This window comes from Staurois parvus, unplaced genomic scaffold (assembly GCF_062004578.1).
Source record: "Staurois parvus isolate SC_StPar_1 unplaced genomic scaffold, SC_StPar_1.0 ptg000138l, whole genome shotgun sequence".
In the NCBI taxonomy this organism is placed as follows: domain Eukaryota; kingdom Metazoa; phylum Chordata; class Amphibia; order Anura; family Ranidae; genus Staurois; species Staurois parvus.
The window spans coordinates 1,491,872-1,519,343 of record NW_028317934.1 but is presented as its reverse complement, the minus strand read 5'-3'; the positions used below and the strand labels follow the sequence as shown (position 1 = coordinate 1,519,343).

Genomic DNA, 27,472 nt, shown 5'->3' with positions numbered 1-27,472 from the left:
TTCTATTAGCACTGATCACTGTTTTAGTGTCACTGGAAATGTCAGTGACACCAAGTCAGTTCCCGCCAGTGTCAGAATGCCCACCGCAGTCCTGCTATAAGTTGCCAATTGCCGCCATTACTAGTAAAAAAAAAAAAAAAGTTCCAGTATATATACCGCCATTTGTAAACACTAACTTTCACGTAAACCAATTAATTTACACATATTAAGATTTTTTTTTTTTTAGCAAAGACATAGTTTACCATGCTTCAGTTATAAATGGAGGGGGTTGGACAATTACAGAATGATGCCCTGTGTTTCTCCGTGCAGCAGCTGAAAGCCGGCAGGAGGGAGAAATTGGCTTTAAACTGCTGCAGAGAGTCGCACAGGGCATTGTTCTGTAATTGCCCCCACCCCACCAATTTTCCCTGCTCATGGGGCCCCCTTCTGGTCCCTGGCTCTTGGGCAGTGCCTGAGTGCCCGAATGGTAAGTCTGCCACTGCATATCAAAAAGAGTTGACTGTTGTATGTAAGTAACCCCCCCCCCCACTCTGTTCTACGATTTAGAAATATTAAAAAAAAAAAAAAGAAAAATTTACACACTCTGCATGTTCCCTGTCTGCAGTGGTCAGGACCTAACAAAAGTGGTCCCAGGAAGAAAAACCTGTGATCCAGTGAGAGTCATGGGAGGCCAAGACTCATTGATGGATTTGGGGAGCAAAGGCTGCCCTGTGTAGTCTGATTAGATAGAATAGCTACTGTAGCTCAAATTGCTGAAAAAGTTAATGCTGGTTCAAACAGAAAGGTTGCCTTGATGGGTCAGGGATGTTTTGGAGACAAAAGGGATTTACTAGGTGTTTTAGGTTTTTTTTTTAAATAATCCATGTCACTTTAATTTTGATGTCTGCGTCCTGTTAGGGATATATCCCTTCACTTCCTGTTCCTGAAAACACAAACGTGAAAACAAATAATTCCCCTTTAGTGAACCCCTACCGGCACAAGTGTCCCAATTAAAGATTCCCCCTCAACTTTTGTTATGCGCAACAGTAAAAAAAAAAAAAAGCAGGGTGAATCTCCCCAGTGGAGGACACAGACAATAAAACTTGACAAAAGTGTAACCTATAAATGCCCCCCCCTTCTTTGTAAATCTTTTTATAGGCTTGGGTATATGGCTCTGCTCTTTAACTGGGAAAAAATCCAGTGGAATAACTTAGAATTAACATACTAAAAGCATTAAGATTCATATATTTTTTTTTTAATGAAAAGGCATTACAAACAGGTCTAAATATTAGCCGAAGAAAGATGTACAGTCGTCATTAATCCCCACATTATTTTTTTAATCCATTAATTAAGAAAAAAATATATCACCACTTTTAAAATTATGCAGATCCCATCACTCAGGAACAAAAGCATACGCACAAAAGAGGCTTTTTAATAAATTTCAAAGCCCACCAGAGCCCAAGTCTCATTAAGATTATAAATTACACAAACATGGAATGAAGATTTTTTTTTTTTTAACTGCAGTGCAGCTAAGCAGATTACAGAAAACCCCATGTTCCATCTGAGGAGTCATCATGGACTTCTCAGATGGGGGCTTGGAACAAGAAATAAAAACTCCAACCCCATCAACTAGGTGGAGGGAAAAACCCTTGTGATCTTCCCTTTTTTGTTCAGCAGATGACAGCCAAATATGTTGATTATTCTTTTAGCGCAGCTAATCTTGTAAAGACAAAGAAAGAAGAGGGGAAAGGAAATTATTAAGGGTGAGCACACAAAGCTGCTGTGTTGAAATTACACTTTAATTCCAATTTTGTTTTGAAAGGGAAACTAATGTCTTTTTCCCTGTTTTGAGAGATACATATGTAAATAATCTTGCCTCCAAATGTTCAAGTTTTATAACCTCATATTAGTGTATAGTTTGTAGGAAAAAAAAAAAAAGTACGTATGGGGGGAGCAGTTTCACCTGTTGAAGGATTTGTATTTCTGTTCATCCAGTCCAGGGATTTATACATCCCCATTTGGCAGGAAGAAGACCCAATCTGCAACAATGCAACACTGATAAGTCTTGCCCCACCCCCAGCTTCTGACTGGTCAGTAAAAAGAAGACACAGCACATTGATGACTCTCTCCTATCAGCAGGTTTCCTGTTAGCACATAAACACAACTGTGCTGCTTCTCCCTTTTCCCTCTCTGGGCTTTGCCATAATAGGGTCTACAAAAAGCCGATACAAAGTCGAATTCATGTACATACAAGTGAAACTCGAAAAATTAGAATCGGGAAAGACCAATCTATATGCTGGACCTGGGAACTCACTTGGGAAAGATCAATCTGCATGCTAGAGGTGGGATCTCAATCGGGAAAGGCCAATCTATATGCTGGAGGTGGGATCTCACTTGGGAAAGATTAATCTGCATGCTGGAAGTGGGATCTCAATTGGGAAAGACCAATCTGTATGCTGGACCTGGGAACTCACTTGGGAAAGATCAATCTGCATGCTGGAGGTGGAATCTCAATCGGGAAAGACCAATCTATATGCTGGAGGTGGGATCTCACTTGGGAAAGATCATTCTGTATGCTGGAGGTGGGATCTCACTTATGAAAGTACATCTGTAGGCTGGAGGTCTCTCGGGGGAAGCACCAGGAAGAGGCAGGATTCCTCAGTATCAAAACAAAAATATACAGTATATATGAAATATAAAATATATAAGGAAGGATATATACAGGTGAAACTCGAAAAATTAGAATATCGTGCAAAAGTTCATTTATTTCAGTAATGCAACTTAAAAGGTGAAACTAATATATGAGATAGACTCATTACATGCAAAGCAAGATAGTTCAAGCCGTGATTTGTCACAATTGTGATGATTATGGCTTACAGCTCATGAAAACCCCAAATCCACAAATCTCAGAAAATGAGAATATTGTGAAAAGGTGCAATATTCTCGGCTCAAAGTGTCCCACTCTAATCAGCTAATTAAGCCATAACACCTGCAAAGGGTTCCTGAGCCTTTAAATGGTCTCTCAGTCTGGTTCAGTAGGAATCACAATCATGGGAAAGACTGCTGACCTGACAGTTGTGCAGAAAACCATCATTGACACCCTCCATAAGGAGGGAAAGCCTCAAAAGGTAATTGCAAAAGAAGTTGGATGTTCCCAAAGTGCTGTATCAAAGCACATTAATAGAAAGTTATGTGGAAGGGAAAAGTGTGGAAGAAAAAAGGTGCACAAGCAGCAGGGATGACCGCAGCCTGGAGAGGATTGTCAGGAAAAGGCCATTCAAAATTGTTGGGGACTTTCACAAGGAGTGGACTGAGGCTGGAGTCTGTGCATCAAGAGCCACCACACACAGACGGATCCTGGATATGGGCTTCAAATGTCGTATTCCTCTTGTCAAGCCACTCCTGAACAACAAACAATGTCAGAAGCGTCTTACCTGGGCTAAAGAAAAACAGACCTGGTCTATTGCTCAGTGGTCCAAAGTCCTCTTTTCTGATGAGAGCAACTTTTGCATCTCATTTGGAAACCAAGGACCAAGAGTATGGAGGAAGAATGGAGAGGTATACACTGCAAGATGCTTGAAGTCCAGTGTGAAGTTTCCACAGTCTGTGTTGATTTGGGGAGCCATGTCATCTGCTGGTGTTGGTCCATTGTGCTTCATTAAGTCTAAGGTCAACGCAGCTGTCTACCAGGAGATTTTGGAGCTCTTCATGCTTCCTTCCGCAGACGAGCTTTATGGGGATGCGGACTTCATTTTCCAGCCGGACTTGGCACCTGCCCACACTGCCAAAAGCACCAAAACCTGGTTCAATGACCGTGGGATAACTGTGCTTGATTGGTCAGCAAACTCGCCTGACCTGAACCCCATAGAGAATCTATGGGGCATTGCCAAGAGAAAGATGAGAGACATGAGACCGAACAATGCAGAAGAGCTGAAGGCCGCTATTGAAGCATCCTGGTCTTTCATAACACCTCAGCAGTGCCACAGGCTGATATCTTCCATGCCACGCCGCATTGAGGCAGTAATTTCTGCAAAAGGGGCCCAAACCAAGTACTGAGTACAGATGCATGCTTATACTTTTCAGAGGTCCGATATTGTTCTATGTACAATCCTTGTTTTATTGATTGCATGTAATATTCTAATTTTCTGAGATTGTGGATTTGGGGTTTTCATGAGCTGTAAGCCATAATCATCACAATTATGACAAATCACGGCTTGAACTATCTTGCTTTGCATGTAATGAGTCTATCTCATATATTAGTTTCACCTTTTAAGTTGCAATACTGAAATAAATGAAACTTTTGCACGATATTCTAACTACTCCTTTACCTCACATGCAGCTTAAAGTGTAACTTCACTCTCTCAATCAACATTGACTATTTCTAATCCTTCTGCTGTTAGCATTAATAAATAGATCGGAAAGTATGTCATATTTACTTGTTTTAAACTTTTTTTTTTAATTTCTTCAGTTACATCCTGGTTTACATGCCTAGGCAAAACATGTCATACATTCCAGGAGTCCTCAGGAGGGTTCTTCGCTCAGCCTATGCCTGAGGTTAGGCAGATGGATTCCAGGAAGTAAATGCTAAATGAATATCTGCCCTTACTCAAGATGGTCACTGCCAGAAATGCCAAGGGGAGTTTCTCAAAATTAATTCTTAGCAAAATAAAGCATGTAGACATGGGTGGATGTAGGAGCTTTCATTGAATATTAAAAATGAATTATATATCATTTTTGGTTTGTGGTGCTCAGATGCAGTACAGTTCACACAGGCTTACTTAAGTGTACACCTGTGTGAGGGCCATATTTTGCTTGAACAAGATGCAGAGGTTTTGCGTGCATCCACATGCAGGCAGTCCCATTCATATCACTTGGGACACAGCGACTGAATTGACACAGCCAATGCTCCCAATTTGACATCCATGTGAGTTTGTGTCCCCAAACACAGACATTGTTTCAGGGACCTGCATGGATGTCTAATTGCAAGCAACAGTTGCATCCCAATTGATATGAATGGGACTGCCTGCACACAGATGCACAGAACACCTGTTCATCCTGTATAGGCAAAACATGGCCTTCTCATGGGTGTACACATCCCGAGTATGATAAAATTTGAAACACAATCATAAATTTCAATTTAATAAATAATCATAAAAACAAATCATAGTAAACAAAAAAAACAAAGGGCCCTGGGCAGTTTCAGTCATAATATGCTAGTATGCGGTGCATACTAGCACATTGTAACAGACTTACCTGAAAATGAAGCCACCATTGGCGCTTCTGTCTTCACCCAGTCTTCCTTCTTGGTTTGTGAGTTTCGGCAGTATGAATGGCCAAGCATGTGCATGGGAGTCACTGTTTACGGCACAGGGCTCTGAAGGAATGGCACAGTATGCTGTTCCTTCAGAGTGCATGCGTCAGTGACATCACTGGCTGCTTCTACATTAACCTCCCTGGCGGTATGATTATTTCAGATTTTTGGTGCTGAAAGCGGTACCATTTTTTGCATGGAAATATTTATTTTTTTTTATTGTAGGCCTGTAATTCTTAGGAATAACTTACTGAAATCTGTCTGAACAAGAGTCTAGTAAACATCCCGGGTATGATAAAATTTGAAACCTAAAATCATACATTATAATTTAATAAATAATCATAAAAATAATAAATTTAATTCAAGAATATAATCAAACCAAAAACACTGAAATTTTAAATATAGCGCCAAGTTCGCACATCACTGAGCAAAGTCGCAATATCATTTTCAGTGTCTCATGACAAATTTCCCCACGAATCATTATCACTCAATTCTGCAAGTGGTTCTAATTTACTATCGCTGTTCTCTAGCTGGTCTAAAACCGCTTTTGACCAAAAGGGACGCTTTTTGGACACCGTGGACTTTTCTAAGTTTCCAGGCAGAAAGAACAGTCAAAATGCAGGCAGGACACAGGACAAAGCACTCGGGACAATATGTATGTGAAATGGTTTGATACAGTAATGTTTTACTATGTCAAATTCATTTCTAAGAAAACTACAGTTTCAAAAAATGTTTAAATTTGCCACCGTTCCGGCCCCCGTACGTCCCGCCGCTCGCAGGGACCGGAACAAGGAAGCCAGCATCGACCGGAGGAGATGGCCAGGGACGCTGCGGGGGACGCATGAGCGAAGGACAAGGTAAACGCTGTAGGGAATCCCTGTGCAACGCCGCATGGTAAGCCCGAGTGTAGCTCGGGGATACCGCTTTTGGTACTGAAACTGTACCCCGAGCTACACTAGGGAATACCGCCAGGGAGGTTACATATCTCCTAAACGTGACATTTACAGTACCTATACGTAAGGCCTATAGGCAGGGCCGGCACTAACACTAGGCAAACTAGGTGGCTGCCTAGTGTGCTGCTGATGTCCCCCCTCCCTCTCCATGGCTCCCCCCCCCGTGTACCTTCTCTCTGTTGTCTCTCCATCCCTTTGTCAGCCTCCTCTGGCCATAGTGCCGCCCTGGAGCCATAGCACTGTACCCTGTACACAGCCTGTCCCTATTGCACCCAGCAATTTTCACAGATCCTTTCCCTGGAGTGATAGGGGCGGGGAGCTGTCAGCCAGCCGAGTTTCTGAGAGTGGATTGGCTGAGAGCAGGCGTCCACACCCCCAGCCCCACTTCTTGCACACACGGAGCAGAGCAATGCGAAGTTAGCTGGTGGTGTACACTGCCTGCACTCGGTTCTATAGAGACCTGGGAGCCTGGTGAGGCGCTATGGATGCATGCTGACTGCCCTGCTCCCCCTGGCTGGGGTCTGCTCATGGTAAGCAACCTGTTGATCTATTCCATGGCCAGAGCCAGAGAATCTGACAGCTCAAATATTTAGTGACAGCACCCAGCTCTGACCAGGGACAGGAGCACTTCCAGCAGGAATAGGGTGGGGGAAGATGGGAGGTTGCACACCACCTGCATCCTGGAGGACACCACTGGCCCACCTTACAGGGTCACTAAATCCCTTTTTATTTGCTGTGCACAGGCTGGTAATGCTATAGGGCGAGTCTTACATAACTGCCCCCTGCTCACACTTTGCAGTCCTGGGGTTTCCAAGGGGGTCTCTGCTGTTCCGGTGGGTCATGGAAGTCCTTGCAGGTTGGTCCCAGCATGAAGGTGGTGCCAGGCATCATCTACTGGAGCAGGAAACAGGTGCTGAAAGGGTCTTCTCCTCCTAACCCAACCTCTGCTGCTCTGGAGTTGACTCCATACCCTACAGCATCACTGGTTTAGTTTTACGTTTTTTTTAAATTTGAACATTTTGATGGGTTTTTTTTTGGGGGGGGGGGGCACAAAAAGCTGGTCTTGCCTAGGGCACAAAAAAATCTAGCACCAGCCCTGCCTATAGGGCTTATTATAGGCTTACCTGTAGGTGAAAAATCAACCTCAAAGTTTACTCCCACTTTAAGTTTGCCCGTGCAAACAAGGCCTTATGGCATTCCAAGCATATTACTTAAAGTATGTATGTTAAATGTTGCCCTTTAGAAGACTTTTCCCATTGAATGTTATTTTTTTTTTAATGTTTTTGCACTGGTACATGTGCCCCATAGCAGTGTTTAGCTACACTTTTTAATGAAAAAAAATAGATTTCACTGTTTTCAGCGTTCAGTGTCTGTGGACTGCCCGCTTGGTTAGACAACTCTCCAGCAAACTGAGCGGCGCAGTTAGCTTCTCGCTATTGAGTATAAGTAAGGTCCTTAGCCTGTATGTACTGTATTGTTTTTGCCACTTTTTAGGCAAACTAGTCACTCAAATTTTGAATGTTCTATATTCAATTTGTAAGTCACTTTGGTTACCCCATAATAAGGTCCTCTAATGCATGTTCATTCTAAAACCCCTCTGTTCTAATTTCATGTTCCAATAATAACTGCACATAGTATAACATCCATGTGGTAATGCAAGAAATACCAATAGCATCTGCTGCACAGCAAAATACTGTACATGGACACTTCACACATAGACCACCACTTCCAGCTCAGGTCATAGAATTAAAATGGCTCATTCTTTTCTAGCAGGATTAGGGACCTCAGCACTGCTGGTTGGAAAGGATCTGAACTCTCATCCTATTCTGCCAAGTAGAAGGAAAAATGAAGTCATCTTCTTTGTAATCATAACTCTAGGCTCACGCTGTTCACTGCTTACCAACATCCCCAGACACAAATACCTTGTTTTCAGCACTCAGCATGACCCCAGCAGGAAGCTAAGGAAATCACATGACTAAGAACCCCATCTAGTCAGGTGACACAATGGATAATCTGATTTGTTGACCATAAAACATTAACCCATTTAAGGACAATAGTCTGTGGTGCAGAGCATGACAGGTCTCTCTGCCTAAAAAGGGGTTAATTGGCACAACCCAATGCCATCACATTCCAGAATTGATGAGGGAAGAGGCTTTCCGAGAGTAGAATGGCAGACGCTGGTAAGAAGATTAGGAACGTTGAATGCGATTGATGACAAGGCAGTTTTCTAATTGTGTTCACAAAAGATACCCTGGAACCAAGGAAGAAAATGGCCGACATAACACAGATAAATACTTTTTAAAGAAAACAGAGACGGATCCTGGTACTGAATAAATCCTCATCTGCTAAAACAAACAATGTGTACAGTATCTGGAGAAAATATTGGGTGCTTGTTAGCATTAAAAACAGAATTATGGAGAGAGGACATATTCTACTGGGACATTCCCAACAAGGCATCAAAACAGAAATTTAGAATGTGCTAGTAAAATAATGGAGACCATAGACAGATTCCAGGAAATGGACCCTACCTCGGTTTACAGTACCAAAGACAGTAATAACAGTAGAACAATCGTGTTCTTGAAATAATGGATAAAATATACAGATATGGCCAATAGTTATTTTTGGACTTCAAGAATATCAATACAGAGCTTAGCATCCTTAAGTTTAAAATAAATAAATAAATAAAAAATACAATGGATGATATATCACGTTATTTCTGCAATTTCCTTGGAGTGCTTTACTTTAATATCACAAACCAAACACAAGTGGACAGTTAAAATTTTGAACTCTAGCAACAACTGTTTTTTGTTTAAGTTTAGGCATTCTCCAAATAGAGGAAGTGGATGATTAGCCCTTGGTCGGACTGGAAGTTACATCATTCTTCCACCTCAGGGAAGCTGGAAACATTACATCCAACGTCCTCCCTGTAGCATGGCTGAGAATCACCACAGCCTCACTAAGCAGGTACAAAATACACATGGTTCTACTCCCTTTGGAACTATACCCCCTGGTCCTTAGCCACGGGTAGCAACCATCTTCCCCGAGTGAGTTACTGGACAGCTTGTTGGGAAACCTCACAAGCACAATTTGTAAAGGAACCCAAAAGGTTCTGGAGAGCATGAGTGGTGGTCATACCCCAAGAACCCCATCTTGCAAAATGGAAGACCACACTCAGGAGGCCCCAACCCAGCATTACAGCAAAAATAAACTGGGGATGTGTCCTACCTGGCCAGAGGAAACACAGAGCTGAGGACCTGGGGCTATGCTTTATTTTTTTAATAGAAGTGGATCATGTGTTTCCTTGTGGAAGGAGCCTCTCTCATGTAAGCTGTCCTGGAAAATGATCCCCAATACAGAAGAGCAGCCACTTGACTTGGAAGACTGCTGCTATCACTGTACTAGCAGTGACTGCAACATCAATTTGCAGCTTCCACAGGCATCATGCTGGTAGGAGATACAGTTGTGGCCAAAATTATTCAACCCCCACTGAAATTGAGTGTTTTGGCCAGTTTGACATTGCTTTTGATCATTCAGTCATCTTGCTTACATTTACATTAAAGAGGCACTTGTAGGTCAGACAAATATAACATAACAGTTATAATGAAATAACCACAAATGTCTTTTCTGTGCTCACAGCATTATCAGTTTTATTCAACCCCCAAGTGACATTCAATCTTAGTACTTAGTACAGCATCCTTTTACAGTTATAACAGCTTTTAAACGTGAAGCATAGCTTGACACAAGTGTCTTGCAGCGATCTACGGGTATCTTCGCCCATTCTTCATGGGCAAAGGCCTCCAGTTCAGTCACATTCTTAGGCTTGCGCACTGCAACTGCTTTCTTTAAGTCCCACCAGAGGTTCTCAATCGGATTTAAGTCTGGTGACTGCGATGGCCACTCCAAAATGTTCCAGCCTTTCCTCTGCAACCATGCTCTAGTGGACTTGGAGGTATGCTTGGGATCATTGTCCTGTTGAAAGGTCCAACGTCTCCCAAGCCTCAGGTGTGTGACGGACTGCATCACGTTTCCATCCAATATCTCCTGGTACTGAAGAGAATTCATGGTACCTTGCACACGCTGAAGCTTCCCTGTACCTGCAGAAGCAAAACAGCCCCAAAGCATGATTGACCCTCCACCATGCTTCACAGTAGGCAAGGTGTTCTTTTCATCATAGGCCTTGTTCTTCCTCCTCCAAACATAGCGTTGATCCATGGGCCCAAACAGTTCTAATTTTGTTTCATCAGTCCACAGAACACTATCCCACAACTTTTGTGGTTTGTCCACATGGCTTTTGGCATACTGCAGTCGACTCTTCTTATTCTTTGGAGACAGCAAGGGGGTACGCCTGGGAGTTCTGGCACGGAGGCCTTCATTACGCAGTGTGCGTCTTATTGTCTGGGCTGAAACTTCTGTACCCACATCTGACAAATCTTTTCTCAGTTCCTCAGCAGTCACACGGGGACTTCTCTCCACTCTACGCTTCAGGTAGCGCACAGCAGTCGAAGTCAGCATCTTCTTTCTGCCACGACCAGGTAGCGTTTCAACAGTGCCCTTTGCCTTGAATTTGCGAATGATGCTTCCTAAGGTGTCTCTTGGTATGTTTAACATCTTTGCAATCTTCTTATAGCCATTGCCCTTCCTGTGAAGAGAAATCACCTCTTCTCTTGTCTTCCTGGACCATTCTCTTGCCTTCACCATGTTTGTAACCACACCAGTAAATGTCTAGAAGGAGCTGAGTATCACAGTCATTTTAAAGCTGCCTAATTGGTGCTTATTATGCTTGATTGCTGCTCGGTGACATCCACAGGTGTTTTCAATACCTGATGGAAAGCACCTGTATGAACCTCTGTTCTTCAGAGTGGTAGTCTTTAAGGGGTTGAATAATTGTGGCAATGAAGAAACCACATAAGAACCATTTACTACTGTATTACATAAACAATTGATGTCATTTTAGTTGCATTTGGGTAGTTACAACGTCCTTGTAGGATTTGATTCTGAATACAATTCCAAATGTACACTATAGTCCCTAAACCCCTTTACAGCATTGGGGGTTGAATAATTTTGGCCACAACTGTATGCATACTTACATTGTTCCAAGTTAACTATGCACTAAACTGAAGCTTTAAGTTCATTTTTTATTTCTGTGTCCCAGTGATAGGAACTAAAAAGCATCTCCCCAACCAGGAGCAAATAAAAACCTGGAAAAGAGTCAATCCCTATGGCAATGTCGGGCAGGAGCAATTACAACATCGGCAGGACAGCTTGTCGAAAAAAAAAAAGACTTTATGAACACATTACCAGGTTAAAAAAAAAAGAAAGCTAAAATGCAACCACCATATCTAAGGATTGGAAAGTTGCAATATAATAAAGGTTTGCTTTCGGGTTTAATACCACTGTAAAGTTTGCTAAACATGGAGCTTAACTTTATACCCTTGCTATTACTGTAATGTAATCATGTTGCATACCCAGTAACAATATGCTGTTATTTTCTTTTTACATCCTTAGTGCTGCAGCACGGGTTAAAATACTTAGACAGCTGCTCTCCTGCACAAGCAACAGACTCAGTCTCCAGCAGTCAGAAATGTGCCCCCCTTCGGACTGCTTCCATCAAATGCACTGCTAAGAAGTAAGAGTGGTGTTGATTGGATCAGTGGGCAAGGGGTATGTGTAAGGATGGCTGGAGACTGGCTACTGCTTGTGTGCTAGAGCAGCAGGTCTTACTCTCCCACATTCTGCCAGCACAGAGCATTTAAAGCCCTATAAAAAACAAACAAAAAACACAAAAAAAACAACTGCAAAACACAGGATATTACTGTATATGCAGCGTAACTGCATTACAGTAATAAAAAGCAAAGGTTTAATTAGATTTTAACCTGCAAAAATGTTTTGTGAATTTCAAATGCAATAAACTCTTGCTGACTTTTTAATAGCATATTTGACTCATGATAGTAGGGCTGCAGCTAATGATTATTTTCATAATCAATTGGTTGGCTGATTATTGTTTCGATTAAATCGGAAAAAAAAAAAAACACACACACTTCAAAAAAAGTTTGGTGTATAATTTAGTTAAATTTGTAAAGTTTAAAAAAAAACACAATTTATTCTTTAATATCTATATGCAGAGGTAAATATTAACCACTTCAGACTATGGTATATGCAGTGATCAATATCTCAATGAACACATGAAAATAAGGTTAATAATATAACGTAGGTTACAAAATCTTCAGTTTCACTCACATTAGTTGATGCAAAAATGAATACTCCCCACAACAAATACTACTACATCTAGTATTTTGTATGACCTCCATGATTTGTAAGAACAGCAGCAAGTCTTCTAGGCATGGAATGAACAAGTTGGCGACATATTGCAACATCAATCTTTTTCCATTCTTCATGAACGTCCTGTTTTAGAGCCTGGATGCTGGATGGAGAGTGATGCTCAACTTGTCTCTTCAGAATTCCCCATAGGTGTTCGATTGGGTTCAGATCAAGAGACATACCGTTAGGTCCATATATAGTTGGACACAGGCACAATTATCATACGTTTGGCTCTGTATGCCACCAGAATAGATTAAAACGAAACAATCCAAAAATGACTTTGAATTAGACTTTCAGCTTTAATTTAAGGGGTTGAACATAAATATCAAGTACAAATTTTAGGAACTGCCACCATTTTTATACACAGTCCCTCCATTTTCAGGGGCTCAAATGTAATTGGACAAATGAATATAATCATAATAAAAATGTTCATTTTTAATATTTTGTTGAGAATCCATTACTGGCAATGATTGCATGAAGTCTGTTACCCATGGACATTACTAAAACTGGGTTTCCTCCTTTCTGATGCTTTGCCAGGCTCTAACTGCAGCTGTCTTCAGTTCTTTCTTTGTGGGTCTTTCTGCCTTTAGTTTTGCCTTCAGCAAGTGAAATGCATGCTCAATGGGGTTGAGTTCAGGTGATTGACTCGGCCATTGCTGAATATTCCATTTTTCCTTCAAAAGCTCCTGGGTTGCTTTTGTAGTGCGTTTTGGATCATGTCCATTTGTACCGTGAAGCACCGTCCAATCAACTTTGCTGCATTTGGCTGAATCGGGGCTGACAGTATCTCTCTAAACATTGCAGAATTCATCTGGCTCTTCTGGTCACATGATCAATAAACACCAATGACCCAGTGCCACTGTAAGCCATGCATGCCCATGCCATCACACTGCCCCCACCATGTTTTACAGATGATGTTGTGTGCTTTGGGTCATGAGCTGTTCCAAGCCTTCTCCACACTTTTTTCTTCCCATCATTCTGGTACAGATTCATCTTCATTTCATCCATCCAAAGAATGCTTTTCCAGAACTGGTCTGGCTTTTTTAGATGTTTTTTGGCAAAGTCTAATCTGGGTTTTCTATTCTTCAAGCTTATGAATGGTTTGTATTTGCTTTTGTGATGTCTTCTCTTGATTGTAGACTTTGACAATGATACGTCCACCTCCTGGAGAGTGTCCTTCACTTGTATGGATGTTGTGAATGGGTTTTTATTTACCATAGTGGGGATCCTGCAATCATCTACCACTGTTGTCTTCTGTGGATGTTCATGCCTTTTTATGTCGCTGAGCTCACCAGTGCGTTCTTCTTTCCTCAGAATGTACCAAACTGTTGATTTGGCTACTCCTAATGTTGCTATCTCTCTGATGGATTTGTTGAGTTTTTGAAGCCTTTTAATGACCAGTTTCACTTGCATTGACAGGTCCTTTGAACGCATTATGTAGGTTCACAGCAATAGATTCTAAATGCAAATACCACACTTAGAATCAATTCTTGGACGAAACCCATGCATGCCTTTCCTCTGCAATGTACACTGTATTGTGTCACAGGAAACAATCACCTCAGTTTGGCTTTCTACTTCTTTAGCTAACTGCATCAAAAGATGCTCCTGTCAAGGAGTTAATTTCTGTGGACAGCCTGGACGGCTCTGTGAGATGGTTGCACGTTTGTTAAATTTTTGTATCACTTTTGCTACAGTATTCTGACTGATAATTAAAGCTTTGCTGATCTTGTAGCCTTCATCTTTGTTGAAAGATAAAAGAAATAATTTTCTTTCTCAGGCCTTGTGCCATTTCTCTTCCATGTGGTGCCATTGCTGACAGCATGAAATGGAAAGGAGTTTCCTTTGTTAAATAACGCCCTTTTATAATCAACTGTCTACTGGATACCTGTTTAATGAATATTTAGACTCACTTGTAGTTGAATTCTTGTTAATTAGGATTTTGTGGTCTAAAAATTTAACTTTGCTCCTAAGACTTTCATTGGAATGTATTCATTTTTGCAACTTGAATGAAGTTAAGAAAAATACTATTGTGTGCAAATTAACAAATCTTGTTTGCAGTCAATGGCCTGCATTTGTGGGAGTATTTTTTAGTATAGTGTCCCATAGAAAATGTTGATTCTGAAAAGTAAGGTTTTTCATACAAATCTGTTGGGATGTACTCCTTTATGCTGAGCACTGTATATCTGACAAATCGATCAATCCTGATGTACTGACGGCCAATCTCATTTCTTGAGGCCTGAAAATGTCAGGAGAGTACAAATACCCCCCAAATCACCCATTTTTGGAAAATAGTCCAAGGTATCTAGAAAGAGGCATGGCGAGTTTTTTGAAGTTGTAATTTGTTGCAATTTTTTGGAAAGGTAAAATTAAAAAAAAAAAAAAAAATTCTCACTGTTACACATATTCTAACCAGTCCAGAACAGTTTTATTATATAACTGGTGAGGCAGTGATCCGGGACTGGCTGGTGACAGTATGGGGGGGGGAAATAATTTTATAAAATAATATTGCTTTTTTTTCCCCTTTTTCTATTTTTTCTCAACACACTGTGACCAGAGAAATTCAGTGTTACCATAGTAACATTGTACTACTCTGGGCAAGTGATAAAGATTTTTTTTTTTAACCACATTGTGATTGCTGAAATCTTTTTTTTGGGGGGGGGGGGGGGGGGAGGGGAAGCGGGGAGGTGGAGTAAACAAACTAAAATAATGTGGTTGCATAAGTGTGCACACCTCTAACTGGGGATGTAGCTGTGTTCAGAGTTAAGCAATCACATACAATATCATGTTAAATAAGAGTCAGTACACACCTGTCATCATTTTAAAGTGTCTCTGATTAACCCCAAATAAAGTTCCGCTGTTCTAGTAGGTCTTTCCTGACATTTTCTTATCCACTGTAGATATCCAGCATGAGATTTTTTCCCCATTGATCTGTGTTTTCAAAGTGTTCCTTCAATTTTTTGAGCAGTGTATTTCATTGATATTAGCAACCATTTTTACTGAATGAAAAGGATTCAGTGTATTTTATTGTGATTAGCTGTGATTGGGCAAAGCATCACCTGGTATAGATGGGCTGTGATTGGCCCTGTATACCATGTGACCAGTCACAGCCAAAAACACAATTGTATACAATGGATGGCATGAAAGGAGCCATCCATTGTATACAACGGTCATGTGATCTGATGTGATTGGTCACAGCGATCACATGACACGGGCAGCAGGCCAGTGTAGTGATCAATCGCGCTGCGAGCTGCAACTTCTGAAAGAAGTCATATGACGTCCACTCAGAAGGAGGAAAGGTCCCACCCAGCCTTCAATCTGCTAAAGGCAGGGCAGGAAGGTGTTAATAACCAGCTGGTTGGGGAACAAAATATCTAATCCACTCTAACAGTATATATATATATAATCTATCTTCTGTGTGTTCTCAGACGTTGAATCTGGTACATATCACACTCAGAGATCAACATTTTTCTTTAAAGAAATAAAAAAAGACCTAAACCAGCTATGATTATAATATAATATTATGGATGACAGCTGGATATAAGCTCCCTGTGTCTGCGGTCACCTGAAGCCTGGTACACAAATTCCCCCCCCCCCCATTCAACCCAGCAGACAGATCACTGTACTAAAGCCGGGAACACACTATAAGAAATTCGGGCAAACAAATCAGCCGGTTTTCCTTGATGTTTCATAGCAAGTCGAACCCATGGATGGTACTAATTGTATGAAAATTCTTTAACGACAAAGTGCCTTCCTGATACGATCCATTGATTGAAACCGGTCAAAGTTTGAAGACGCAACTTTCTGCCCTTTGGTACGCACGCTGGAACACTGCCGCCATCTTGGTTCCTATTCACAGACAGCAAGGCTGAATACACTGAGTGCCAGGTTATGGGCACTTTGCTTGTGAGTTTTATTCTTATAGTTTCTCCCCATCATGAAAGTTTTTTATGGTTTTACACTATGGGATGTTTGCTTTTGTTCACATGCTGAAACTTGGTTTACTGCCTGGGAGGAGAGGAAAAAGTTTAAAAAGGCGCTTTTGAAACTACACTGTCATTTATATCCACGCTGGTCATCATCCTATTGGTTACTATCAGCCAGACGCATGATTCCCAGGAATGAATATTTGTGCCATTCTTGCCATCAGGCATTGGGCTAGTGCCAAACCAGGCGCTTAAGACCAACCTAGAGATAGGTGGTCCACGGCTAACGGTGATTGCACATCCACTTGGGGCACCGATTGAGCACAGAGGAGCACCTGTCAATTTTTGCACGAAGTTCACCAATTAGTATTCAACACTTGGGCACTTTATTTTTCCGAATTGGGACTGAATATTGCAATTATTCACTTTGTATATGTGAAGCATTATTACTTACAGTCATGGCCGAAATTGTTGGCACCCTTGATATTTTTCCTGAAAATCAAGTATTTCACACAAAAAAGGTATTGCATTAACACATGTTTTGCTATACACATGTTTATTCCCTTTGTATGTATTGGAACAAATATTAAACAGAGGCAGAAAAGCAAATATGACATAATGTCACACAAAACCCCAAAAATGGGCTGGACAAAAGTATTGGCACCCTTAACTTAATATTTGGTTGCACACCCTTTGGAAAACATAACTGAAATCAGTCGCTTCCTATAACCATCAATAAGCTTCTGACACCTCTCACCCGGAATTTTGGACCACTCTTCCTTTGCAAACAGCTCCAGGTCTCTCTTATTGGAAGGACACCTTTTCCCAACAGCAATTTTAAGATCTCTCCACAGGTGTTCAATGGGATTTAGATCTGGGCTCATTGCTGGCCACTTCAGAACTCTCCAGCGCTTCTTTGCCATCCATTTCTGAGTGCTTTTTGACGTATGTTTGGGGTCATTGTCCTGCTGGAAGACCCAGGATCTTGGACGCAAACCCAGCTTTCTGACACTGGGCCCTACAGTGCGACCCAAAATCCTTTGGTAATCCTCAGATTTCATGATGCCTTGCACACAGTCAAGGCACCCAGTGCCAGAGGCAGCAAAACAACCCCAAAACATCATTGAACCTCCACCATATTTTACCGTAGGTACTGTGTTTTGTTCTTTGTAGGCCTCATTCCGTTTTCGGTAAACAGTAGAATGATGTGCTTTACCGAAAAGCTCTATCTTGGTCTCATCTGTCCACAAGACGTTTTCCCAGAAGGCTTTTGGCTTACTCAAGTACATTTTGGCAAACTGTAGTCTTGCTTTTTTATGTCTCTGTGTCAGCAGTGGGGTCCTCCTGGGTCTCCTGCCATAGCGTTTCATTTCATTTAAATGTCGACGGATAGTTCGCGCTGACACTGATGCTCCCTGAGCCTGCAGGACAGCTTGAATGTCTTTGGAACATGTTTGGGGCTGCTTATCCACCATCCGGACTATTCTGCGTTGCAATCTTTCATCAATTTTCCTCATCCGTCCACGACCAGGGAGATTAGCTACAGTGCCATGGGTTGCAAACTTCTTGATAATGTTGCGCACTGTGGACAAAGGCAAATCTAGTTCTCTGGAGATGGACTTGTAACCTTGAGATTGTTGATATTTTGCCACAATTTTGGTTCTCAGGTCCTCAGACAGTTCTCGTCTCCTCTTTCTGTTGTCCATGCTTAGTGTGGCACAGACAGACACACAATGCAAAGGTTAAGTGAACGTCTCTCCTTTTTATCTGCTTTCAGGTGTGATTTCTATATTGCCCACACCTGTTACTTGCCCCAGGTGAGTTTACAGGAGCATCACATGCTTGTAACATTCTTATTTATCCGCAGTTGTGAAAGGGTGCCAATACTTTTGTCCAGCCCATTTTTGGAGGTTTGTGTGACATTATGTCGAATTTGCTTTCTTTCCTCCCTTTTTTTGTTTTGTCCCAATACACACAAAGGGAATAAACATGTGTATAGCAAAACATGTGTTAATGCAATACGTTTCGTGAGAAATACATGATTTCCTGGAGAAATATCAAGGGTGCCAACAATTTCGGCCATGACTGTATGTATTGTCAAATGTAATGCACTTAATTTATGCGCGGTCCACATGGTATTTTGATATTTGATAAGTGTCTCCATTCCAAATCAGACCAGATTTTCCTGTGCGTAACAGAATAACCCCCTAAAGCCCAACTGTCAGTTTACATCAGATAAATTTAAATTGATGCACCACACCACTGCTAAGAGGTCCAGATACCACTTTATTCCATTAAAGGTCAGGGGGTACAATTCAAAACGTAGCCAACACATTTCTGGGGTCTAAGTGCTTTCTTGGCTGCCAACCAAGCTGCTGATTAGGCCTGTGCTTATAATTCACATTGAGGAAAAAAAAAAAAAAACCCATTGTAGGTCCAGTTCACTTCTGGTTTGTTCACTTTGTTGCCAGTCAAGCCCTGATGAAGTGGGCACTTAGACCCCCGATACACGTTGAATACTTTTTGAACTGTACCCCTGACCTTTAATGGAATAAAGTTGCATCTGGACCTCTTAGCAGTGGTGTGGCTCTTCAATTTCAACTTTTTTTTTTTTTTTTTATTATAGATCACCCAACAAGCCAAGGAATTTGGAGATCCTCTGGGGTGTAAAAGCCGCCTGCCCAGGAACCAGATCATTTACACCAATATTAATACCTTAAGATAATTTATTATTTATTATATCAGGTACTTATATAGCATTGTCAATTTACACAGCGCTGTACATATTTATTGTACATTTACATCAGTCCCTAACCCTCAGGGGGCGTACAATCTAAGGTCCATAACTCACATTCATACATACAATGGACAATTTAGACAGGAGTCAATTAACCTACCAGCATGTCTTTGAAGTGTGGGAGGAAACCGGAGTACCCGGAGGAAACCCACGCAGTCACAGGGAGAACATGCAACTCCAGGCAGGTGGTGCCATGGTTGGGATTTGAACCAGCGACCCTAGTACTGCCAGGCGGAAGTGCTAACCATTTAGCCACTGTGCTGCCCTATGCCAGTAAAATAAAACTACAGGTCCAGCGTGATCTTTACACTTAGGATTCCAGGTTAGGCAGCCAGGTAAACAGCAATAAAAATAAAAAAATAAAGTGTTAATTTTAAAATATATCCACTTCCTGGGACACAATGAGAACTAATATTGTTCCTCCCACTTTGTGATGTCAGAAACCGGAAGCAACAAAGATTTTGTCACCTATCATTTCGGTTTGTTGTTTATAGTTACTGGCTTGTACCAGCATCTGATCAAACCAATCTCGGTATGATCAGATGCTTTGGAGGACAGAAGAGATATGGTGTTTCAGACTCCAGATCTTTATATAAGAGGACCTGTCATGGCCCATTTGGTCACATGTTGTGATAGCAATAAAAGTAAAAAAAAAAAAACAAAAAACACCACAGTAAAAAACAAAAATAATTTAAAAAAGTGCCCGTCTCCCCACCTACATGCAAATGTGAACGCACACATTGGTACTGAACACGTATGCAATTACTGGTTCACACTGATGTGGTGCAGGAAACTGCAATCCTGTTCAAATCACATGCGATTCTTTGCAGAGCGATTTGAGCTCATTCATTTTGTATGGCTCATATCACACCACATCTGAACGAAAAGGTGTAGCTACTTTTTTTGCTGCACTGGAATTGGATCGCATGGGGATCACCTATGTGATCCAATTCAGACAACCACACTGCGTTTCACGACCCGTTTGTGGGGTGTCATTGACTTAACATTGACACCTGCAGCAGTCTGCATGAATGAAGTGTGATTGTGATGTATAAAACGCACAAGAATCGCTGCAAATCCTGCACCACAGCACTGTGAACCATCACAGCGATTCTAAAGGTTCTCTCTTTTGTTTGTAAAATAACAAACATGTCTGTACTTTCCGGTGTGTAGTGGTTTTGCACAGAGCAGCCCGGATCCTCCTCTTCTCAGGTCCCGCGCAGGCTCTCCTGGCTCCTCTTGTCTGTCAGGTGCTCCCACAACAAGCAGCTTGCCATGGGGGCACCCTCTGCTATGTGTGTCCATTCACACATGAAGCCACAGCTTGGCCCTGCCCCCTCTCTCTTCATTGGCTGAATGGCTGCGATTGACAGCTCATGCTTGCTGTCTCAGCCAATGAGGAGGCGGAGACCCGGGACAGCCGAGGCTGTCATTCATATCGCTGCAGCACGATGAGGCTCAGGTAAGTATTGAGGGGGCTGTTCCACATAGAAGATTTTTTACCTTCATGGATAAAGGTAAAAAGCCTTTAAAAAACACTTAAAGTGTTGCCTATGAATGTTTTTAAGTACTGTAGTTTGGTGCTGTTGTGTACACAATTTTAAAGTGTGACAAGTTAGGCATCTACTCACCATTGCATCATATGTTACCAAACAATCTGGTATTATAGTGTGTTTAGTGCATTAAAATTAATTAAATGCCAGTTCACACTGATGCGAATTCTATGCGGATCAGATGCAATCCGAAAAGCATAGATTCACAAGTAATCTACAAAAACATTTACAATACATCAGTGGTTCATATAGTGAACTCAGTGTAGAGTTATTCACCCTGCGGTCATCACAGAGGACAAGGGGGCACTCTTTACGTCTGGAGGAAAAGAAATTTAATCTCCAAACATGGAAACATTTCTTCACAGTAAGAGCTGTGAAAATGTGGAATAGACTCCCTCAAGAGTTGGTTCTGGCCAGCTCAGTGGATTGCTTTAAAAAAGTCCTGGATTCTTTCTTAGATACACAGAATATAACTGGATACTAACATTTATAGGTAAAGTTGATCCAGGGAATATCTGATTGCCTCTCGGGGGGATCAGGAAGGAATTTTTTTCCCAGAAGGAGCAAATTGGATCATGCTTTGCTGGGTTTTTTTGCCTTCCTCTGGATCAACTGTGGGTATAGGATTATAACTTTTTTTTTTTTTAATGGTTGAACTGGATGGACTTTTGTCTTTTTTCAGCCAGACTAACTAAGTAACAATGCAAGCTAATCACATATATGCAGTGCGAATTTGATCCGGTCTAAAAAAGGGTCCTGTGTGAGTTTAGTGCGGGAGTGGTGTGAATTTCATCTCCTGCTATGTCCAGTCCCCTCAGAAATTGCATCCAATTTGCACTTGTCACAGCAGAAATCGCACTGTGATAATGCATTGTGAATTTGCATCAGATTCGCACTGCGTGAGGTGAACCAGCATTTAATTATATTTTTTCAAAAAACACTTGGTTGAAAAAAAAAAAAATTTCTGTGCAAATATTGTGTGACAAAGATATGTGACACCCACCATTTTATTTCCTAAGGCCTCTGCTTAAAAATATACAGTTGCAAGAAAAAGTATGTGAACCCCTTGGGATTACGTGGAGTTTGCATGAATTAGGCATAAAATGTGCTCTGAACGTCATCTAAGTCACAACAATAGAAGAACACAGTCTGCTCAACATAATACTACACAAACATTAGATGTTGCCATGGTTTAATTGCACATAACATGTAAACATTCACAGTGCAGGGAGGAAAAAGTATGTGAGGCCCTAGCTTAATGACTTCTCCCAGAGCTAATTGGAGCCAGGAGTGAGCCAACCTTGACTCCAATCAGTGTGATGATATTGGATGTGTTGCTAACAGCTGTCCTGCCCTTAAAAAACACATACCTGTTTTGGGTTTACTGGTTTCAAGAAGCAATGTCTGATGTGAACCATGCCTCGCAGAAAAGAGCTCTCAGAAGACCTACGATCAAGAATTGTTGACTTGCATGAAGCTGGAAAGGGTTACAAAAGTATCTCCAAAAGCCTTGATGTTCATGTGTCCACGGTAAGACAGACTGTCTACAAATGGAGAAAGTTTAGCACTGTTGCTACTCTCCCTAGGCGTGGTCGTCCTGTAAAAATGACTGCAAGAGCACAGCGCAGAATGCTGCATGAGGTAAAGAAGAATCCCAGAGTGTCAGCTAAAGACCTACAGAAATCTCTGGCACATGCTAACATTTTTGTTGACACATCTACAATAAGGAAAACATTAAACAAGAATGGAGTACATGGGAGGACACCACGGAGGAAGCCACTGCTGTCCAAAAACAATATTGCAGCATGTTTGAAGTTTGCAAAAGAGCACCTGGATGTTCCACAGCACTACTGGCAAAATATACTGTGGACAGATGAAACCAAGATTGAGTTGTTTGGGAAGAACACACAACACTATGTGTGGAGAAAAAAAGGCACAGCACACCAACATCAAAACCTCATCCCCACTGTAAAACATGGCGGAGGGAGCATCATGGTTTGGGGCTGCTTTGCTGCCTCAGGGCCTGGACGGATTGTTGTCATTGATGGGAAAATGAATTCCAGAGTTTATCAAGACATTTTGCAGGAAAACGTACAACCATCTGTCCGCCAACTGAAGCTCCGCAGAGGATGGGTGATGCAACAGGACAATGACCCAAAGCATACAAGTAATTCAACAAAACAATGGCTGCAACAGCACAGAATACGCCTTCTGGAGTGGCCCAGTCAGAGTCCTGACCTCAACCCGATTGAAATGCTGTGGCATGACCTTAAGAGAGCAATTCACACCAGACATCCCAAGAATATTGCTACACTGAAACAGTTTTGTGAAGAGGAGTGGTCCAAAATTACTCCAGATCGTTGTGCAGGTCTGATCTGCAACTACAGGAAACGCTTGGTGGAGGTTATTGCTGCCAAAGGAGGGTAAACCAGGTATTAAGTCCAAAGGTTCACATACTTTTTCCTCCCTGCACTGTGAATGTTTACATGTTATGTGCAATTAAACCATGGCAACATCTAATATTTGTGTAGTATTATGTTCAGCAGACTGTGTTCTTCTATTGTTGTGACTTCGATGACGTTCAGAGCACATTTTATGCCCAATTCATGCAAAACTCCACGTACTCCCAAGGGGTTCACATACTTTTTCTTGCAACTGTATATAATGTTTAGGGGTTCTAAGAATTTATCTGGCACCCAATTACGTTTCTTTTACATGTAGAAGAGAAATATCAGAATTGGCCTGGACTGGGTGTAGTTAACCCCTTTACACCTAAGGGTTAAACAAATCTAAATGCCCAAGCACAATTTTGTAACGTTGACATGTGTTAGTAAAACCGTACATATCATCACAACTACTTTGTACATCCAGGTGAATTATACCTTGTATTTTTCAGGACACATTGGGCTTTCATTTGGTATTAAATGGTAATGTATATGTACAGTTTTTATTTTTTATTATCAAAGAAAAATTCGCCCAAAATAGTAAAAGAAAAAAAAAAAACTTTTTTTTTTAGTTTAGCAGTGTTTCTTGTTACTACCATAACCTACCACCAAAGAACAAACCAAAATAAATTCTCTAGCTCGACAATCGCAGCGACACCATATATGTGTATGTTATTTGTTGTTTGTACTCGTAGTACAGCCCAGAAACAATAGTGCGCATTTTGTTTTTATCTTTTTTTTACCTAAAACACATGGACACCAATTTTTTTTTTATCCTGACCTTTGACCCTGACCTTGGCCCAAACAATAACCCTGGCACTGAACTAGATCAAGAGCCAGACGCGATTTCTCCTGCGTTCTAGGACCCAGGCAGGTGGCAAATGGATGGAACCAGAACTGGAAAAAGCGACCACCAGTGCATATAAGGTTGTATAGCTCCAAACAAGGCTGGGGAAGCCTGACCAATACTGCAAAGTGAAACAAAAACGAGAAGCGCACCAACCTTGCACATTACCTCAGTAACCAAAATGTATTAATTAGAAAATGGTACTCGCAAACAGCGAATAAAATCAGGCATGTAAGTCCTCAAAGGGACTTCAAAGATAAGGAGCCAGCGCGAATCCCATCATGGGGGTAGACGCTCAGTGCAGCTGATGCGTTTCAAAGGCCATGCCTTCTTCATCAGAGCTCTGCTGAAGAAGGCATGGCCTTTGAAACGCGTCAGCTGTACTGAGCGTCTACCCCCATGATGGAATTTGCGCTGGCTCCTTATCTTTGAAGTCCCTTTGAGGACATACATGCCTGATTTTATTCGCTGTTTGTGAGTACCATTTTCTAATTAATACATTTTGGTTACTGAGGTAATGCGCAAGGTTTCACTGAACTAGATCAAACCTTAATCTAGGAATTTTTTTATTTTTTTTTACAAACATTTTTTTTCTTTCTATGCCAGGAGATAGAGAGATACAATGTATCTCTCGTCTCCATTCATAGAGAGAAAAAAAAAAAAAACAAGGGGGCCGGGCTGCACAGTGACTGATCACTGTGATAGCCAATCAGAGGCTATCACTACGATCATGTGACCCAGAATCGGGAATCCCGAGTCCCGATTGTTAGAACGGGACCTGAGGCTCTCAGTGACACTGCAGTCTTTGTGCTGGGAGCGCGCCGAGCGGCGCGCTCCTAGCACAAAGACAGGTACACAAATATGCGGCTCCATGGAAAAAAGCCCAGTTCTGTGAGACCACATATTTGTGTGACATCGGCGTCAAGGGGTTAAAAAAAAAATACACTGCACAGCGCTATGACACCATGTGGTTTCACATGGGCATTTTGCTGATGCGTGGGGACACAATTAAGAATGGCACCCCCCGTGCATCTGCTAAAGAGCAATGAGTTTTGCCTGTGCGAAATAAGCGCGATGACCTTGGTTAACCGCTTCCCTACCGCCCTATAGCAGAACTATTGCTAAAGGGCAGCACAAAGTCACGTATATATATACACACATGATTTTACATTTCCAGGTAGGGGGCGCACATGCGCACGCTGCCCCACCTGTGCCACCATTGGCAGGTACAGCTGTCAATCACTGGGTCCCAGGCAGAGTTTCTCCACCGACACCCGGTGATCACTGACAGGAGAGAGGTCTGTATGTAAACAACACAGATCTCTCCCCCATGAGCACCAGCATGCAATTTTGTATTGTTCTGCATAGCAAAAAAAAAAGCCTTGTCTGGAAGGGAGGGGGTTAAATCCTCTGGAGGGCAAGTGGTTAATGGGTGAATTCCTCTCTCTCTCTCTGGGACATTTCTTCTCACTTCCTGTTGTGTCTCTGGCACAAGAAAAGAAGGAAAATCTCCCCCAAGGGTGCACAGGGAGCAAACCAGTAACGTGGCAGACAGGCGCAGACTGACCATTTGGATACTCGGGCACTGCCCAAGGGCCCGGGGTCAGTAGGGGGCCCCATGAGATGCCCCTGGTACCTTTTTCATAGGCTTTTTTGAGTTTGGGCAAGGACACAGGGGCCCCATGATCCCCTATTGCCCGGGGGCCCCATGACTTGTCAGTCCGCCCCTGGTGGCAGAGGTGTTAACCCTTGCTGCTCTACACAGGACTAAGAAAAGAAAGCGTGTGTCCTACACGTACACCGGAGCGGGTGAAGGTCAGCATAGAAGAAGCCGCAGTGGAGGCAGAAACACTGGACTGTCCTGACCTTCCCGGCTCCTATCTCCGCCCTGCAATGTACGCGGAGACCTCCCCCCCATTCCCTGTCCTGGATACACAGCGCCCCATTCATCCTCTCAAACCGCTCACCTGAGAGACTCACACCGGCCACCACGGACACCACGCACCTCTAATAAACAAGCGCCGGATTGGCTGGCTGAGCAGCCGCCCGCTTTCTGATTGGACGGGACTGGCGTCGGCGCTCCCACCATGCACCGCGCTGTTGACGGCGGAGCAAGATGGCTGCGCCCGGTGCGAGCGGCATGAGTGGCAGAAATGTGCCGGCTGGGGCTGAAACCAGCTTCCGGAGGAAGGTTCGGGGGAAACTCCCGGCTATCCGGGGGACCCGACCGTCCGTGCACAATGGGCAGCTGCTGCTTTCCACCGGGGTTCCCTCTCTGGATCACATCCTAGGTGTGTGTGGCTGTCATGGTAACTGAGGCAGTATCCCGGCCTGGGGAGCGAATGGAGGACCAATTATGTTCATAATACAGTAGCCCCCTGTATGGTCCGAGTACAGGGAGCCCCCTTGTATGGTCCGAGTACAGGGAGCCCCCCTGTATGGTCCGAGTACAGGGAGCCCCCCTGTATGGTCCGAGTACAGGGAGCTCCCCTGTATGATCCGAGTACAGGGAACCCCCCTGTATGATCCGAGTACAGGGAACCCCCCTGTATGATCCGAGTACAGGGAGCACCCCTGTATGGTCTGAATATCAGGGGGCCGCCTCTATGGTCCGAGTACAGGGAGCCCCCCTCTATGGTCTGAGTACAGGGAGCCCCCCTGTATGATCCGAGTACAGGGAGCCCCCCTGTATGATCCGAGTACAGGGAGCCCCCCTGTATGATCCGGGTACAGGGAGCCCCCCTCTATGGTCCGAGTACAGGGAGCCCCCCTCTATGGTCTGAATATCAGGGGGCCCCCTCTATGGTCCGAGTACAGGGAGCCCCCTCTATGGTCCGAGTACAGGGAGCCCCCCTCTATGGTCCGAGTACAGGGAGCCCCCCTCTATAGTCTGTGTACAGGGAGCCCCCCCTCTATGGTCTGAATAGCAGGGGGCCTCCTCTATGGTCTGAGTACAGGGAGCCCACTTCTATGGTATGAATACCAGGGGGCCCTCTCTATGGTCTGAGTACCAGGGGGAATTTTATGGTCTGAATATCAGGGAGTCCCCCTCTATGGTCTGAATAGCAGGGGGCCCCCTCTATGGTCTGAGTAAGGGGGGCCCCCCCCTCTATGGTCTGAGTACAGGGAGCCCCCTCTATGGTCTGAGTACCAGGGAGCCCCCTCTATGGTCTGAGTACAAAGGGCCCTCTCTATGGTCTGACTACCAGGGGCCCTTTATGGTCTGAGTACAGGGGGCCCCCTCTATGGCCTGAATACAGGGAGCCTGGGGGAGTCTATACTGAGGCTGACCTCTGGAGGGGCCTGGCTGTGAAGAGGGTCCTCTTCTTTAAAGTAGAAATAAGGAA

The 27,472-nt window shown here is 42.9% G+C and overlaps 2 protein-coding genes across 4 annotated transcripts in view; one reads left to right on the top strand and one right to left on the bottom strand.

Moving 5' to 3' along the window:
- Nucleotides 1–26,158, bottom strand: part of IMMP1L (inner mitochondrial membrane peptidase subunit 1) — a 66,641-nt gene extending 40,483 nt beyond the window's left edge. The window contains exon 1 of one of the 2 annotated variants that reach the window (XM_089673479.1): nucleotides 26,093–26,158. The gene's annotated coding sequence lies outside the window, so the exon portion shown is untranslated. The remainder of the gene's footprint in view (nucleotides 1–26,092) is intronic. The other variant, XM_089673480.1, reaches the window with a different exon arrangement.
- A 73-nt stretch (nucleotides 26,159–26,231) lies between these two features.
- Nucleotides 26,232–27,472, top strand: part of ELP4 (elongator acetyltransferase complex subunit 4) — a 371,616-nt gene continuing 370,375 nt past the window's right edge. For both annotated transcript variants that reach the window (XM_089673478.1, XM_089673477.1), the window contains exon 1: nucleotides 26,232–26,416. In XM_089673478.1, coding sequence (XP_089529604.1) covers nucleotides 26,242–26,416 — 175 coding nt within the window. In that variant the 5' untranslated portion in view covers nucleotides 26,232–26,241. The remainder of the gene's footprint in view (nucleotides 26,417–27,472) is intronic.